At 41.6% G+C, this 18,852-nt stretch overlaps 1 protein-coding gene across 4 annotated transcripts in view; it reads right to left on the bottom strand.

The window, feature by feature from the left end:
- The window catches only part of LOC116686671 (BICD family-like cargo adapter 1), a 26,671-nt gene extending 9,286 nt beyond the window's left edge, over positions 1 to 17,385 (bottom strand). Inside the window, exons 1-8 of one of the 4 annotated variants that reach the window (XR_004331323.1) lie at positions 17,148 to 17,309; positions 15,676 to 16,694; positions 14,100 to 14,315; positions 5,688 to 5,804; positions 4,391 to 4,402; positions 3,135 to 3,281; positions 2,744 to 2,923; positions 1,326 to 1,544 (exon numbers count right to left, since the gene is read on the bottom strand). Coding sequence is in view for 3 of the 4 variants with exons in the window: in XM_032511708.1 (XP_032367599.1) it covers positions 1,326 to 1,544; positions 2,744 to 2,923; positions 3,135 to 3,281; positions 4,391 to 4,402; positions 5,688 to 5,804; positions 14,100 to 14,315; positions 15,676 to 16,068 (1,284 nt within the window). In the remaining variant the exon portion in view is untranslated. Of the gene's footprint in view, positions 1 to 1,325; positions 1,545 to 2,743; positions 2,924 to 3,134; positions 3,282 to 4,390; positions 4,403 to 5,687; positions 5,805 to 14,099; positions 14,316 to 15,675; positions 16,695 to 17,147 lie in introns of all 4 variants that reach the window. The other 3 variants (XM_032511708.1, XM_032511710.1, XM_032511709.1) reach the window with 3 other exon arrangements.
- Positions 17,386 to 18,852: the final 1,467 nt, after the last annotated feature.

Genomic DNA, 18,852 nt, shown 5'->3' with positions numbered 1-18,852 from the left:
CGTGATCGAGCGATTATTTTTTTTTAAAGCATCATTACATAGAACGCTCAGGGTTTTTTACAAAGCCCATCTACCGCTCCGTAAAGCCGTCTGCTCATGAGCCAGACAGAGTAGTATCCTGCACCCCGTGCAGCTTAGTTTCTAGATGTAGACAGTCACTGAGGACAGCAATGCTGTTTATATGGATATGGTTTAATTTTGCGTTACATGACCATTTCGTCAGTAAAGCCGTGCCTGTGTTGAATCTCTCCTCTACTCTCTCTCCTCTTACTCCGCGCCTGGCCACACAGCGGCCTGGTCCACACTTCTGACATTTTCCACAGTTTTAATTTTTTATTAACACAGCTGTATATTGTTAAATACGAGGGGCAAACCTGTATTTGTCCCAGTGTTTCCGCGGGTAACTGCTATTGCGGCCGCCACAACGAAGAACACAGAAGAAGTTATTGAATGCAACTAACTTCAGTTGGTAGGTAACGCGGTTGAGACGGAGCCTGCTGCCGCCAGAGATTGTTACCCAGGCCGAATATCATAGTTCATAAAAATGCAGCGCAGTGACGATACAGACATTTCATACACACGATGTGTGTGTCCGCCGTTCGAGCCGTGCTGGACCCGTTCATAATGAGTCAGCCATCTCTCTGTGAGTAGCGTCCATCACCCTCCCTCTCGCAGTAATAAATAACCTATGTGACGGTAAAATTTGTTTTAGTTAAAATCAACAAATAATCGTGAGAATAATCGCGATCAAAATTTTTATCTAAATAATCATGATTAGCATTTTGGTCATAATCGTGCAGCCCTAAATTAATGACAAGTTACAAGCGGCCGAAATGGGTTTCCTCAGGAGGGGGGCTGACGTCTCCCTTAGAGATAGGGTGAGAAGCTCAGGAATCTGGGAGGAACTTGGAGTAGAGTCGCTGCTCCTTTGCGTTGAAAGGAGCCAGTTGAGGTGGTTTGGGCATCTCCCTAGGGAGGTGTTCCAGGCACATCCAGCTGGAAGGAGGCCTCGGGGAAGACCCAGGACTAGTTGGAGGGATTATATCTCTACCCTGGCCTTAGAATGCCTTGGGATCCCCTAGTCACAGCTGGTTAATGTGGCTCTGCAAATTCTACACTTGACTGATCTAAATAGACCTTTGGTCTTTTAGTATCAGTCTGCAATTCTACAGCATTGAAATTACTCGGAAAAAAAACCCAAGGGTAACTATTTCCTACAATGTCTAGGGCCATTGTCTCTGTTTTCCCTAATATAATACTAAATTAGGCTTTACACTGGCAACTAGTAGACAGTGCTGACTAGTTGCCAGTGTGTTGTTCATTACCGTGGACTCGTTGCCATCCAGCAGATTCTGTGTGAGCCTCCGTAGCTCTAGCAGGCTGGTGTGGAGGCTCCCAGTAGGCACATCCTTGGCTGAGGACGTCTCCGAAGACTCGTCCATGGAAGAGTCAGTGGACAATGCCGAATCCGTGACGTCGTTTCCCCGGAGATGGGAGCAGAGCGAGCGAACTTCACAGTAGGCCTCCCATAGCTGAAGACGCAGCTAAACGGACGAGCAGGGGGAAGAGTGTTTAGAAAAGCACAGCAAGTGGCCAGGTTAGCTCAATTGGTAGAGTTGGCACACATATATAGATTTACTCCTCAACGCAGCGGCCGCGGGTTAGACTCCGACCTGCGGCCATTTGCTGCATGTCATTCCCCCTCTCTCTCCCCTTTCATATCTTCAGCTGTCCTGTGAAAATAAAGGCCTTAAAATGCCCAAAAAAATTATCTTAAAAAAAGAAACACACAGCAAAGTATTTGACGGCAGTTTTAGAGGTCTTTTCAATCCAATACAATACTGCAGTAACCAGAGCCAGATACTGCCACCTCCAAATGGATACTTTGTTATTTGGTGAATAAACAAGATCACGTTTGACTGCCATGGGATTATGATGCTAATTTATTTATTTAGGTATGTTTGTATTTTAATGCATATAATTTAGGCTTATTTAAAGAGAGAAACTTGTGTAAAAACTCAAAAGCATCCCAGAAAAGTACAAGGCCTAGTGTAATCGCTAGGATTAGCTAAAACACATAACTGAAAATAAATTTTCTTTTTTTACTTTACTGTATTTCTTTTAAAACAATATAATAATATAAGTTTAATAATATAAGTTTAAATGAAGTGTTACATTAGAAAAAAAAAAAAATGTATTTTGACTTTTTCCTCCTAAGTCTGATTTATGGTACTCCGGAGGTTCCACACAGAACTTTCTCCATTGCCTACATAAGTGGCCTGAAGTTTAAAACTTGTGCATTGATGTGTGCATCGATCTCTTTTAGAGAATAGCATGGCCGGCATATGTGTGTGTGGTAGAGCGAGTGAGAGAGACGGTGATTAGCTTCGGAACGAGTACCGACTCTAGAGACATTGTTAGAGAAACAAAGAGTCTCCCCTGTGCTTTCTGACCACGGTGAGGAAGCTGTAGCAGGAAAAGTTGACCATCTCATTTATTTCATGTTGTTTATGGAGGACAACCAGGAAATGAGTTGGGGGAAATACAACACTACCAAGCCACGGCTGAGCGATGTGCGTTACTGTGATGTGTGACATTTTTTGAGAGATGCACTTAAGGCTATGGCGTAGGGTTTGTATCTTCACGTACCTATGGTGTTGATTTAATTCAGATGCATAAATTGGCCTTTACCGGGCCAAGGCACGTGCCTAGAATGCCTAGATCGGGGCCAGACAGTAATTACCTGTTCTCGCTCTTGCTCCTGCTCCTCCTGCTCCATGCTCTGTTCAATCTCACACAGCAGGCTGGACGGGTGCGGGGTGAGGCCCGTGAGGCTGTGCTCCTCCGTCAGCTCCTCCAGCCGAGCAGCCAGCTGCCTGTGGGACATCTGAACCTCCTGAAGCTCCAGCTGACTCTGTCGTAACTAAATACACACCAGATAGACCATAGCTGTGACTTAACAGTGCAAAGTATAAAGGAAGCACCTGTAGAGGTCTGATGGGTCCGTTAACTCCTTGCAGTGTGTGATCACTAAAACAGCTCTGTAGAAGAACATTTACACTCAGTGTCTACAGAGGAAGTAGCTATTCCTTAAAGATTCCATATCTAACAGAGCTTTGTCCATGTGTCTGTACCTGTAGGTCCTTCGTGTGAGACTGCCTCTCCAACACTAGCGTCCTCTCTCGGAGGTCCTCCACTGTATTCTGCAGCAGCTCATTCTCCTCTAGCATGGTGTTCACACGGCGCTCCAGCTCCATCTTTCTCTCCGACAGCATCTTAATCTAACGTGTCAAACAGCACCAGTTAGTTATTGCGCCGCTGAAAAATAGGCATTAATTGTTGAAACTGAGGACTGTTTCGATTACCTAGTGGATAGCGGACAGATGAGCAGTTAAATTTGGTCTTTTTTCCTGATTCTGAGGCAAGCTGGGGTCTTACACAAGATTAAAAAGTACTCCCACTGGCCTAAAGAATGTCTGTTGCCTAGCACGGGTGTAGGCGTTAGTTGCCACCCTCGTCTTCAGGAATGTCTTGGTGATATGTTGGCGTCTCCGCAAAGATTGATATCTTACCATGCATATGCAACAGCCTTCTACTGAAGGCTAGCATTGCTGCAACACATGTTCCTTATAAATTGTGTCCCCTTGTAGCTGCTTGAGCAGCTTTCCCCATTAAACAAACATCAGTTCTTCATTTTTATCCCTCCTGCTTTTGACCTACATCTGGTAACCTACTTAACAATGTGGAGGGTTACATGTCGATCTGTTGTTTTTATTATCATATGAGCATCCACATTGCCAGGTTCTGGATATTTTGAGCTATAGCCTCTGTCTTCACACATATAGGGCAAAAAGCCGTTAGTCATCAGCACATGTCATACAAAAGCAAAGCGTTGAAAAAGTGGGAGCACCCAGACATTGCAGTATCTCAGCTAAATATAGAGCGGTTGCCTTTTCTCCCAATTATAGCACAGGCTCTGCAGTCTGGGTGTTTTCTGCCTGACTTTGAAGTGAAGCTATGGGGGAAAACTGATTTGCTGTTGTTCTCTAACAGTACCTTTATTCATTACTTCTCTGGCTGATATCATACATGACACAGCTGACATCACAACACAACTCAAGCTCTGACAACCAAGCATGTTTTTCATGCTTGGTCTCATGAAACAGGGATTGCCAAAAAGATATGGAAATGTCAAAATAGCTAAATACTTTAGGTCTACCCTATGTAATGTACAATACTTTGGCCTATCGTAAACTCATATAATTGGTTAAAGGAGATGCAAGTGTAGATTCAAAAGAAAACAATGGTGCAATCCTTGTTTCTATTATTTTACAAGACGTTACATGCAGCATGCAGTCTGAAAGACAGACAGCGTTCGGTAACCACTCACTTCTAGCCCTTGCTGCTCCAACCAAGAGGGAAGGAGGGGGAAGGGAAGAGGAATGGGTGAGGAGAGAGATAAATATAAAGAATACAGAAAGAGAAGAAAAGTAGTTTGAGAGTAATCCCACTCTTGACCTGACAGAATAAACACGGCACGGTGGGTGAGAGGAGAAAACCATCCAATAGTAAAGTTTCCCTTTGCTGGGATTGCATTCCACTTATTATTTACCAAAAACACTGACTTTAAAGCGAGGCCATATACCTTTTGCCGCACAGCAGTAAACATAAAAAAAACAGCAATACAAGTTGAAAAGAGTCATAATAAGATAACTGCCTTGGTAAAGTCAGCTACCCAGTAATATCTTTCTAAAGTTTGCTAACGTGAGCTAACATTAGCCACCATTAGCTACTGGTCATACCAGAGTGAGTAAGCAGAAAACCGTAAAAACTCCTGAGACAAACTCCTGCAAAAACTCCTGAGTATATTAAATTGAAAAGGGCTGTGTTGTTATTACTAAAGAATTCAACAATTAAAGGTCCACGTCATGGTCATTTTCAGATTCATACTTGGAATTTGCGTTTCTACTAGAACATGTTTACATGCTTTAATGTTTATAAAAACACATTCATTTTCTTATACTGTCAGTCTGAATATACAGTACCTGTATTAACCCTGTATTAGACTCTGTCTAAAACGCTTAGTTTTACCACCTATCACTTTAAGCAACCCTCCTAAATAAGACCTAGCTGCTCTTATTGGTCAGTGTTCCCAGGTCTTCCGCATTTGCGCTCTAGGAGTCTTTTTACTGTCATTGCAGCTGGGGAATGACTGTAACGGAACTGTACCAGCACTTTGTACCTATTTATAGTATAATTATTACATCACAACAGTATGGAATTCCTGGCAGCTTGATTAAAAGCTCAGTTTCTGAATATGGGCTGTGTGCATTTCTCTATGGATTGAGCGTTTTGATAATTTCACAGAATTTATATTTGTAGCACGTTTACCAGCTTTATAAATAAACATATATGACAATATGGGACTATTAAAACTTCTTTCAAAAGCATAGTTTTGCTTAAACTTTTCTTTCGATCCGCTGTCACCCTAGGCACTCTTCTAGCTGAGTACCAATAACTGCAAACAGCAACCTTATTCTTGAAATCAAAAGTACCTAGCTGCACTTTCAAACTGAGGTTGTTTTTTTTTAAGCTTTTGGTGTGTGACTGCTGATGCTGTGTGCACTCCGAAAAGTACAATTTAGCATATAATTAGAAAGGGGAAAATGGTGCTGATAGCAGCTCACCTCAGCCTGTAGAGTCTCTAGTCGAGTCATGTGCTGGCTTGTAGACATACTCTTCTCCCTGAAGTCGTCCCGTAATGAATGGACCTGAGTGGACAACTGTCTTTCCACCTCTGCAGCCTGGATGGAGACAAACAGACAGGTCAGTAAGACAAATCTAGACTCCACTTGTGCCTGCTCTTAAAAAACTGACACAATGCAAGATGACCACCATAACAATTCACTCGAAGATTCTGGTGTGTTATAGCGGCTAATGTAGTATTTTCTTTTTGAGTCATAACCACAGATTTTGTTCAATTTGAAACTTGAAGTCCTCAGACCCAACTGACACTAGTCTATATCCACAACATTCCAGGAAATTCCACCAGATGACACTCCTTTCGACCGGATATCCGTTACCTTCCGCTTTCTCTGTATTGGAATTTTAAACTCTGGTCTATGTCTATATTAGAGGACTATGGTTAACTGCTCCTTAGATCTCTGCAAGCTAAATCCAGACAGCTAGCTAGACTATCTGTCCAATCGGAGTTTTCTGTTGCACGGCTAAAACAACTTGCACATGTTTCACCAAAACAAGTTCGCAGCATTGTGGAGGAAGGTCTGGCCATGTGAGACTTAACTGACACTGCCTCAAGTGACATCACTTGAGGACTTTTTTCAGACTTTACGCAGCTCCCTCTGGAGAAACTAAACTCTTTTCACATATGCAGTAGATCTGTAAAATTGGTTGTGTTCTCCTTTAAGTAGTGTTTATGTTGATGCTGACATAACAACACATTGTTAGTATAATTAAAAAGATTGCATAGCAGCTCTTTATCAAGATGCTCATTGTCTGATAGCAAGTCTAAGCACACAGACACACACATAGACATGCAAAAACACACTGATAGGGTTCACTAGTATGTACTCAGTGTTACTGACATAAGAGTTACTTGTAAACCAGCCCTCCCCAGTCTATTTCTGTAAATGGTGCATTATTATAATAGCTGTTCCTCTGAAAGACCAATTTCAGATGTCATAACCCTTAAATAGTCAATGCTCATTTGACTAATTTTCAATGCTCAATTCTCATTATTTATGCAATCCAGCCTAGCTGCAGAGTCAGTATATCAGTTATCTCGGCGTCACCTATTGGACAGGTGCCACACAGTGCCTAGCTAAGCTTCATTAGTATCGAGGTGCACTCAGGAAGCTACTGTTTGCATTATTATCACTGCCATGGCAACAGCAAAGTCCTTAAAGCCCCTCACTACTTACAGCTTACCGAGGAGACTAAACATATAAAAGGTCAAAAACATGTAGGAAATGGAACAAATATTTGAGTTCAAAGCATCAATTTTTTTATTATTCTGAACCAGAAATGCACTGGGTGCCGAGTGAAAAATGAAATGACTAATATCTATCTGAAGTACAGCCTCTAGGTGGCACTACACACTGCTGTCTCCTTCCAAGAAGCTCAAAGAGAGATGTGAGGAGGCTCAACAGCTGGTCGAGGTGGTTGGAGTCTGTGTGTGTGTTCTGGAGCACCACTCTCTGAACAGTAACTCATAATGCAGCACTCTGGATGTAACCCTGTGTGATTCCTACAATAGAATGTGTTAAAACCAGGATTAAAAACATCAATAGACTTCAAAATGTTCTCCTTGCAAAAAATTTCAAATACAATAGTAGAAGTTGTCATATATCTGCAAAGTGTTTTTAAGTATAATAACATGAAAGAATTACACACCTCCCAGTGTTGATTTCAGAAAGGACTACACACAGCACTAAAACCCTAATATATGGCCATAGCATCCTAATGAAATTACTTGTTTTGTATAATGAACATAAAGATAGTGGTTAAATTATTTCCTCAAACTTGGAAAAGTAAATCTCTTCCCTGTTTATTGATAAGAGCTGAATTAAATAAGGCTGCCAATAGTTCATAGAATCATTGTAGTTATTATACCTTGAACTTACTGCCTCTAATACCTGGAAAAGCAGGGAAGCGCTGTGTGAGTTCTGTTCTACGACTTGCTTTCCAATCCATCCAGCCTTGCCTCATTCAGGAAATGCTTCTGCCGATGCAACTGCACTCAGTCCCTGCAACCTGGATCATGGACAACCTCAGTGGCAGGCCACAGTGTGTCAGAGTGGACAACTGAGCCTCTGAAGTGGTGATAAGCAACACCAGCCCACCTCAGGGAAATGTACTGGCATCATTCCTCTTCACTCTTTACACCTCAGACTTCTAGTTCAACTTTGGCTCCTGCCACCTTCCAATCATTTCTGACTCCTCCATTGTGGGATTCATCAGCAAAAACAACGAGGAGGAGTACAGAGGATTGATAGAGAGCGTCATCACATGGTGCAACAACAATCGCCTGAAGCCAAATATCAGTAAGACCAAAGAGCTGGTGGTGGTCGATTAGCGTCCAAGGGGAAGGAAGTGGAGGGAGTAAACTTATACAAGGACCTTTGCGTCCAAGACTGGACTGAACTCTCGACACTAATATAAACTTTAGGAAAGGATAGAACAGACTGTTCTTCCTGAGGAGACTCAGAGATCCTTCAGAGTTTGCGACAGGCTCCTGCAGATTTTGTTTACCAGTCCATAGTGGTGACTGTTCTTCTCTTCTGCTGCAGTGTGCTGAGTAATGGCAGCAAGGCTGGTGAGGCCAGCAGACTGAACAAGCTGGTAAGGAAGGCCAGCTCATTGGTCGGACTGGAACGGGACAGTCTGGAGTATAGGTATAGTAGGTATCGTTCAAATCTGTTCGATACCTGTACCGATACCAACACCATCGCTTCGATATTAGTTCCAACTTAAAGAAAATAAATTTTAAGAGAAATACATTTTTACACATTACCGCACAAATATTTTGATTTGTTTTTAGCTCTTACAGCTTGAACTCCGTCTCTGTGCCTAACACAAAGTTTTTCCTGCATGTCTTTACAAAGTGTAAAGTTAGACAGCCAATCATCTTAGTAGCAGCATGCTGCATGCTTATTGGCTAAATGATGCTTGTGAGATTTACTCCTTAGGTATTGAAATTGGGTTATACACGACAAGGAATTTTTCAATACTCAATACTATGGAGGCAATTTTGTTGGTGTTTAAAAAAGGATCTAATTTGGTACCCAGCCCTAGTGGGCAGCAACCTGGAGTTAGTGGCTGAGAGGAGGCTGAAGCACAAACTCAAAGCCACCCTAGATAACCCCTCTCACCCTCTCCATGACCAGCTGTGGCAGATGGACAGCTCATTCAGCCACCGGATCATCCCAGCCAGGTCTAAAACTGAGTGCTCCAGGTGCTCATTTGCCAATCAGACTGTACGACACATACAGTACTCTCATTACTCTAAACAGCCAACACACACACACACACACCTATTCATTGCCTCTCAGTTGGACTGATTTATATACTGTCTACATACCTATTTGTCTATATACTTGTATACTATGTCTTTTTAATATATTATACTAGGTACTTTAATTATTCATTGATGTTCTACTATAATATAGTATTATTCCATACTTGACTACTTCAATATATTAAACAATACTATACCATATTACATTTGATATTGTAAGTTATACTGCTGTACTTTACTATATTTTATTATGTTAAACTATATTGTTAACTGTGTTAATATTATTATTACATTGCACCTTATCTTGTCTCCCAAACTCTACTCTCCTCCAGTAGTTCACACATTTTTTTTTCATAAAGGGCCCTTAAACATCACAGGGTGCAGGTGCATCACAGGGCTTTAGTGACGCAAACCAGCATCAAACTAGCAGTGTCCTCATGCCATTCAGTAAAGCACATTCCCATGGTAACAACACATGGAGTTTCAATTTGCATGTCACTCTGGTTGGCATAGCAACCAGGGAAAAGTGGGATTGGTGGAGATGTGGTCTCAAAGCTTCTGGTATTTTCCTTAGTCACTTTCACAGAGCTCTGCCTTGTCTAGACTTATGGAGGATGGGCAACCCCAAACGATTGCATAACAAATACAGAGAGCAAAAACTAGTGCCAATCAGACAGCTGATCCTGAGAGCAACAGGCACCTTGGGCTGATGGAAGGCAGACGTTATGCGCTCCAGTGACTGAACAAAGCTGATGGCTGGACAGATGCCATGGGGCTGTTTTCAACTCTGGTTAGAGGTTGTAAAAAGAGGCGTGAAACTGAATCCTTTTGCAGAGTGTGATGTGGACATACTGTGCTGATGAGACCAGACACAACATAGAATGCATACATTCTGCCTTTGTCATTATAAATATTACACCTAGCTTCTTGGTTTCTGTCGCCTCCCATGCGGAATTCTAAGTAAAGACATCAACACTGTCGGCGCGTCCACATGATACAAGCCTTCCGTGACCGCGCAACCCATTGAATGTAACGGACGTTCATTAATATCAAAAAGTTACACACTAAAGCTTTATTTTTTTTGTTAAAAAAATTGAATTACTCCTCAAACGCGTGAGGCTGTCCACTGCTACTGATACATAGGATGGGTTAAATGCAGGGATTGAATTTTACTAGATTGCACAGTTCGATTGTTTGTGACGAGTAATTAAGTTTTTTCTTCTTCTTCTTCAAAATAACCAAAATTGATGAGTCACTGGAGGCTGCTTTCAACATTTAATTAAGTACATTCTAGAGGTTGAGGAAAGTAGAATTTATCATGGCCATTAAACATGCAGTTAGGCACATATACTGGAGTCAGTGCACCAACCAGCCTTCTCTAATCATGTGTGGTAATGTAATTAGAGAAAGGTCCCTTCCTGTTGGCTCACTCTGATCACATTAAGCTTAAGGAGATTGGCTGTTCTCGCCATCAAGACCCATACAGACCAGCACACACCTCCTGGGCTCTACTCCTGGATCAATGGGAACCTAATTTCTCTGGGTTTATTGAATAAGATGTAAAGTTTTATCACCCGGTATTTGGAATATTCACTCACAAATGCACACACCCACACCCAAAGTGGAATAACCAGAATAACCTGTGTCCGGCCAGGATAAGACGTGACGAACTGGGGACTACATTTTTAGATCTTCTTTGTCCAAATATCTTAGTAACCTGCTGTTATTAATTAAGTCGAGTATGGACCGGAGTTGTTTTGGTTCCTGACTGAATGCATATGGCAAGGCTATTAGCAGAGATTATAGCCTAATCCCCTCAGCGCTGTATTTTACCCTGTGACTGACATCACTTCCTATGCCTTCTCAAGGTCATCCCACTGCAGACACAGGCAATGCACGTTTTTTATTATTTTAATCTTTGGCTGCAAGGTTTGCTTTAGAAATATATATAATAATGTATATATAATATTATGAAAATAAATAAACAAATATCTGATTTAAGAGAAAAAAACAAAATGTAAAATAATTGAATACATTCAAAAATGTTGGTAATCTCGAAATAAAATAAATGTCTTTACGTCTACTTATAGTCATTTCTGATAATTTATCAAATAAAATGTATGTATTCATTTGTTTGCTCGTTGATTATTAATCTACTGCCATGACACAGTATGCATACTGTGGTGTAGCAATGGCAGCCACAAGATAGTTTATCTGACCCCCCTGTTTGTGTGTTATTGTAAACCCAGAGGCTGTGGATGCAGTTGGCCTTGTCCTTAACAGGTGTCTATTGTCCGATTACCCCTATACCGCTGATGTGATTTTTAGCAGGCATGCCATACGATAGTAAAATGTGCTGTTCTTACAAGAAGCAACACATGGCCCAGTTTAGATCATAATATGACTATTCCTATTAAAGAGTTAACTATTATGATAAACAGGGAGGGCAGGTGAAAACAGCAGGCCTCCAGTGACCTCAATTCTGCAGGGTTTCCTCAAGGTAGTTTTACATTTCCTCCATTCACACAGAGCTGTAAACAGTTAACATTACTTAGTCACAGCCCAGTGCCTAATAATGAGCACTGACAGAAAAGATAGAGAGAAGGACAGAGAGAAGGAGAAGGAGAAAATGAGAGAGAAAGTGAGCACAGTGGTTGACCTCGTTTATTCTATTACCCAGCAGGTCTTCCTCTGCGTGACCAATTCTTTGAATCATGGATCTGGATCGATGCAGTCAATTAAGTCTCATACATTTTACTGAGTCACTAAGACCGCAATACATGCTCCCCCCTAAAACATAATATACCACTTTCAGGGAATAACTTTATAGATTCCCACAACCAGGTTTCAATTAACTTAAATGCAGTTTAATTATGCTAAGTGCTTGCTCTTGCTTAGATCCATAGCGACTGGCCAGTCCAGGGCAGTCCTTGATTGCAATGTGATGATGGTGAGATGAGGGCAAGATACTAATTTAATCGGATTAAGATGAGAGGACAGCTGTTCTGCACAGCGTCGAACTTGGGGTTAAAATCAACCACACAGAGCCTTCTCCTCCCTGAACAGTGTGTGGCTGGCAGTAGATCCTATCTTCTCCCAGGAAGGGAAACAACACAGCGTCAGCGTCACCATAGACACAGGTGCTGACGGGGATATCAAATCACCTGTACATACATGTCAACCTTTGTATGCACAGCTCTAGGGCATCCTGAAATAGCCTGGGCACCTACTGCTAGCCTACCTGGCAGCTGAACATACTCTGAGGCCTCCGTTTACAGCCCTTACTCAAAGTTGTTATAATGGTCTTACAGGTGTTTACTGTATATCACTCTGACAGGCTAGGCAGCATGGTGTAGTCCTGCTCTTGGAAAGCAAACTCATTCCTGTATCATCAATTGTAAAGTGTGTTAGAGTGATATGTAGTTTCTCAACCACACAGTTTGGGAAATATGACATAATGTATAGTGACAATGTTGAAATGAAGCATCATGAATTGGTTAAAAGCAGTATAAATGTGTATAGATTACAACCATTTGAGATAAAAATAAAACTAGAGATTTGCGATGGAATTTTTTAAACAGCCTAGGGTGTAATCTACTTTTGATTTTAAAGATGTTGCTACGTCATCTTAGTTGTATAAGACGTTGTTTTATACAATTTCAATTCAGTTGCACAGTTCAATTTTCGGTTAGAAAATTGTGTCGTGAATTTAATATTGTGAATCGTACTGAATCGTGAGATGTATTGTTACATCCCTACCACAGAAGGGACAGAATGTGGATAAATTAACAAGAAAACAAAGGGTATAATCCAGGCCAATCGTACACTTGTCTCAGACTATAGTCTCAAAGATTATAAAAAATGCATATAGTTAATAAACTATAGTTGTTCCAATACTGATGTCAGTATCAGTGCCTCTGATACAGCCTAAAATGGTGTCAGTATCAGCAAGCCTATGCACCAATCTGATACCACTTAACTAAGCCCGGAAAAAAATATACTATAGTATATAGTTTACTATTAAATAGTTTATTTATGTTCTCATTGTGACTGACTGTCAAACTACATGAAAAAGGTTCTATGGCATTCATTCTCTGTATGTATTTGTTAATGTTTTACAAAGGGTTTAACCTGAGCCAGGCCATACAACAAAGTTAGCAATCACATCACATCCATACAGGGATAGTAGTATACAGCTGTCAAATTAACAAACAAGATTATATATATTTTAAATCCACTGTTATTGGATCGGTACTCAGTCTCGGCCAATACGCAAGTTCAGGTATCTACATCGGTATCGGGAAGGACAAAATGGTATCGGAACATCTCTAAAATAAACACATCTTATTTTAGATTTACACTGAAGGCTTCACAAAGATGCAGTTCATTGCAGAGCTGTCTTGTTACACTGAAGTGACCACTCTGTATGGATAAAGACAAGTGTCTTTTTTTGTGTATATAGAGCAGACTGAGGTGTTGCACTAAACTCCTTAGAAAGGCATTAATCAACTGTAGCTACAAACTCTAGCACTCTTAGCTCCATCAATCTGCATCTCCTGCCAATCTCAGTTTCTCCTGACGTGTGTACAATAATTCACATTAACAAGGATGTAGCTTCAAGTCCTCATGACAACCCTGAGCACTGCTAGATGTATGTGGGATTTTATCTATTTGTCTATCAATCAATCTGTCCATCTGAATATCTCATAAAGGACATTTCCGCTCTGTTTGTCATATTTACTGCACTCAATTTACCTCCCAATAAACAGAGTGCTATTGCATAAGTGTGCAGTCCACTTATTCTAAATTATTCAACTTAAGACCCAAAAGCGCCACTTTTATTTTGATGAGTTAGCATAATTCAAAGAGAGCCAGACTGAATGGAGGTAGATGATGATCATCCTGAGGGATGATGAAACTTCACTTGGCTGAGCATCTTATGTGATGTCAACCAGGCAGACATCAACTGGACTAAGTGGCCCGGAGGCCAGGTCAGTTTGACATACTGTACACACACCCACACACACACACACACACACACACAAATGCTGCTGCTGCTCACCCTACTGAGTTGCTCCAGCAGTCTATGGTTCTGTTCGGAGAGCTCGCTGATGGACTTGGTCTTGTCTCTGTCAGCCTCTCTCAGCTGGACCTGATGCCGCTCCAGCTCCCCCTGCAGCTGCTGGACGTCCGTCTCCAGTTCGGCAACACGGCCCTCCCACTCCCCCTCTCGACTTTCCAGACGCCTACGCAACTCATGCTTCTCCTGCTCCAAGTGCTGCATGTGGACAAGGGGGGAGAGGGTGGTATGGTTAAACCTTAATTTGTTTGGATCTGATGTGCAGTATTACCCTTACTTAAGAACATAAGCACCAATGAAATGAAGGTGGGACAAAGTCAGATACTTCACAAAGATGCTGGTGCTGCACCAGATTGAGAAATATGTACTCAATCCTTGAAAAAATGTCACTGTACTAAAAGTAAAAAAAAGTTAAGGATCAAGGATCAGGTTTTTTTCAATGGGCCAAAATTTCAGTTCCCACCTCTTTTACCATCTATGCAAAAGTCAGACGTATTTTCATTGTGGTGCTGATGTTGTCACTTTGTCATTACTATACATTAAGCATTACAGTAATATGAAAACATATACATATACGTTAAGTAAGACAAACAAGTGCAAAAAAGTTGCAAGAACTGCAACTACAATTGCCTAAAATGAAAGCATCGGTTTAATCTGGTGCAAGAATATAATAGTGTATAGTGTTATATAGTTTTGAACTGAACGAGTTGTGTCCTTAGCTCCAGGAGTGACAGTTCAAATAATAGGATGCTTTTTTCTTTTCTCTAAAGGGCAATGAACGGTGGACTGATGCACTGCATCACCAGCGGTTGCCAGAGTTGGGATGGGGGTTGTTGTCATGGCTATGTCCAAGGCTGAAGCAGCAGGCATGTGTTTGATCTGTATCTGTATCTGCCACAATTTTCATGTATGAGTATTTTCCCAGACAAAAGCAGAGATCAAAGAGAATCAAAACAACCTCAGAAAACAACATCAAGCTCTGTTAAAATTACGGTATCAAAAACTGTAACAACATCAATAATAAGAAGAATTTGATATTAAGAGGCAGCTTATTTCTCTGAGCTGCAACAGGAATATGGATATGGATCAAAGGGCTGAACAGATGTACAGTAGATACAGAAGGCCCTGGACAGCCACAGGATTAGTCTTTGTGTTTTTTCTCAGGACACGTGTTGGCTTGTGTGAAGGATTCTGAAAACAACAAGAGCAAAACCTGATAGGTTAAATAACTCTGAACATGCTACACCTTTTTTAGCTTGGCTTTTGGTTAATGTAATGACAGAGACAGTGTAGTTGACTTTGTCATTAGATTAGAATGACCCACAAGTTTCAATTCACGCTTTGTAACCAGTCCCAGATACAATACTGCACTACCAAGGGAATCATGCAAGGTGAAACCCTCTGTCTTTGGCAGCTTGAATGTGGAGCTCTACAAGCAGCATTTGTTATCGTCCTCTTGAGTTTGTTTACATTGTGAAGGCTCAAACTTGATTAAAGGATTAAGCATTTTGAGGACAATCCAGTAAAAACTTCTATTTTATTTCTTCCCTTAGTTTACCTCTAATTTCTCGTTGAGATCTTTGTGCATTTTCTCATATTGCTTGGTCAAGTCTTGGTTTCTCTCCAGCAGCGCTTTGCCGAGTTTAGCAGCTAAAACCAAGTCTTTTTCCTTTTGACGGAAGAGCGACAGCGAGTCTGCGTTATGCCCCACCACAGGCGTCTCTAGGTCCGACAGCTCCTCCTCGTCGTCCCGGTCCCCGGTAAGCATGGCGAGTTCCTCCTCCAAGGCCATGCCGAGGCCTCCAGACCCGGCGTGCGGCAGCGGGTGGCTCTGAAAGCCGCCGGGCTCATGAGCGGCGGGGGTGTCCCGGGGCTCCATGCAGTCGCTGTCCAGCTCCTGTGGTGCTGAAACCACGGCGGACGTCTGCAGGTCTAGGCAGAAAGTGGACATCGCCTCCCGTCGGAGATGAAGCCGACAGATAAGAGCCGACTGATTTTACTCCGGATGAACCCACCCTGCTCTGACAGGGTTGTGCTGACCGGACCAGCTTGTAATCGACAGTTCATCCATCATTCTAGCAATTTCGAACAGGATCCAGTTATCTTGCAAACTGCTGTCTTCCTAGTTTCCTCGTCCTTCTCTCCTAGTTAAGCTACCAGCCGCGACTCTGGCTGAGATTGAATCCCAGCAAACACCGCCTCCTCTGTAGCTCACTGGTTGTTTGCTATTGGACACACACAATGTAATGTGTAATGTATAAACCGCCTGGATAATCTCTGCGCAGCGGTCGGTGGGTCAGGGTCCATCTCGCTTCGGGATCCTGGTTCTCCCATAATGATCGGCCTGTTACACCGGAGGCATTTGCCAGCCAAACAGATGAGCGCGATCCCGATGCCTCCTCAACCGCTTTCCCGTCTTGAATGCGCGTTCCCGCCACAGTGACGCCGGCTACAACCTGTTACAAACGGCCAGCCCATTGGTTGAAAATGATAGCGCCATATTTTGGTGCTTCTCGCACATATTCAGTAAATGAGCACGTGAAGAGATGAGGACTGTTTCCTCAAGTGATGCTCCATCTGTATCGTCAGAAATGATAAAACAAGAACAACCCGTGATGTTTGTAAAACCAGATGAATATACATTTTGAATAAACCGATGCACCTAATGAAAAATATGACAATGTTTTTTTTCCTAAGCCTATGTTAAATAAGAACCTGTTTAAACTGTTAGAGAAAACTACGATGACGGTAACATTTGGTTTCTACTCAATGTAGTTAAGTTAACTGTAACGTTAACGTTAATTTTCCAGATACAAAGAATTTAGCTACGTCACCGCTCGAACGATATCCATGTCCAAAATGTAGCTAGGCCTAATAAGGTTGTTAAAAATGTAACTTAACGCTTAATGTTTCAGCTTTTACGGTCATTAAATTCCATTTTATATTTAAATAGAAAGGTTACTCTTTGGGAATGGGTGAGAGTTTACCCATCAACGTTACTTAAAAATGCATTCAAAAGCGGTCACTTACCCTAGCTCGTCCGTCAATTAAACTTCCTATGAGTCTTACAGGCCGCAACCGTTTGACCATTCGGGTGGTAACTGTAGACTAGTCTAGACTACTAGTTCCCTGTAACCAAAAACGAACGTTCCCGGAACGTTAAGAAAACCTTCCAATTAACCAGCAGACAACCAAACTACAACCAAAACAAACCTTCAGGGAACGTTCCCACAACCAAAAACGAACGTTCTCAGAATGTTCTGGGAACCAAAAATTGTTAGCTGGGCTACTTTACGCCTCCTACAGCTGCAGGTTAGAAAGCTAATGCCATGCTAGCCTTTAAGCTAGCTAGCGATAGTTGTTAAAAACTTAACGGTACACAAACTCAGCCTTATGTAGCCTTACTTTAATTAAGTGGGTTGCAGCGACTCAGCTTTTCACACTATACTGACGACATGTTGTCATTCCAAGCATTCCAATAACGGTTAGTTTTTTTTAACCATTTTCTATGTTAGCAAGTTGGGTGTGGGGTTGTCAATTACCCAGGACTAACGTTGAAATTACGATAAAAACCGCTAAAGTTACTGCGTCACGCATAGACATAGCAATGTTTATAGCGCCGTCCTGCACTTATTTTATAGGCTACTAAGGGAAGTCTTTAACAGTGTTGTATGCAAATAGTTTGTTGTTTAATTTCATTAATTTTGTTGTCTTCAAAATACAGTCCACATGCCAGTGGTGAAAAGTAATTGATGTACTAAAATACACTAACGAAACTGCAATTACTGCAATTTAAGGTAGACAACAATTACTTTATTTGAACATTTTAATTGTGCTGACTTCATTGCATTTATTGTAGGTTTTACCAATGTAGATTAATTAAAATATCCTCAATTGATAAACAAGTGTAGTGGGAATTGATTTGTAGTTGTTTGCATCCATGGCAAGCTGTACACATGACATAAGAAATGCCTCACTGGCCTCAACAGTTAGTTATCCCTCATCTTCACAGATCCATCAGGCTAAAGTTCTATTGCTCCAGGGTAATTTGAAAAGCATGTGACTAATATAAGTTATTTTGCTTCAAGTTGTTTTCAAAGATGGAGGTGGTAGTATCTAGTCCCAAGAAGAGGCTAAAATATTAATTTAAGAACTCGGATCAAAATTGTCCATCAGCTTGACCTCACTCATGGGATGTTTTAGAAATTACAGGGTCAAGACAATAGACAAATCAAATTGGGTGTCAAAATGTTGCTAATTCATGTGTGTATTTTCCACAGAGGGAAAAAGTCAAGTGAAATAAACCAAACTGAAATATGTTGGCAAACTACTTTATGAGGTTAGGGTCAGGGGATAAAGTAAGGGTTACTATTGCAGTTAGGATTATGTTAAGGAATTAACTCACACGAAACAGCAACATGTGTGCATGGGTGTATTATAAGCCCATGTGTGTATCTGTGTGTGTGAGTGGGGGGTGAAGGGGTTGAGATGAGGTTAGGATATTGGGGGCGGGGCATTGGTGATGAATGATTACAAACAAAGCCTCTTGAGCTGGTAAAGTGAAGGCACAAAAGAAGTGGGTCACAGCCTGCTGGTCCACTGTTGCCTAGCTTTGGGGGCAAGGGGGGGGGCACGCACTGGTTAATGGGTGATTTCCTCAGAGCACATCAAAACCTTGCTGCTTTGATAAACCGCTAAGTAGAGTGAATTTAGCAGCCCACATTATCCTTATTAG

The sequence above is a fragment of the Etheostoma spectabile genome, unplaced genomic scaffold (genome assembly GCF_008692095.1).
Source record: "Etheostoma spectabile isolate EspeVRDwgs_2016 unplaced genomic scaffold, UIUC_Espe_1.0 scaffold433, whole genome shotgun sequence".
In the NCBI taxonomy this organism is placed as follows: Eukaryota; Metazoa; Chordata; class Actinopteri; order Perciformes; family Percidae; genus Etheostoma; species Etheostoma spectabile.
The sequence above is the reverse complement of the archived record's forward strand: the minus strand, read 5'-3'. Positions and strand labels throughout refer to the sequence as shown.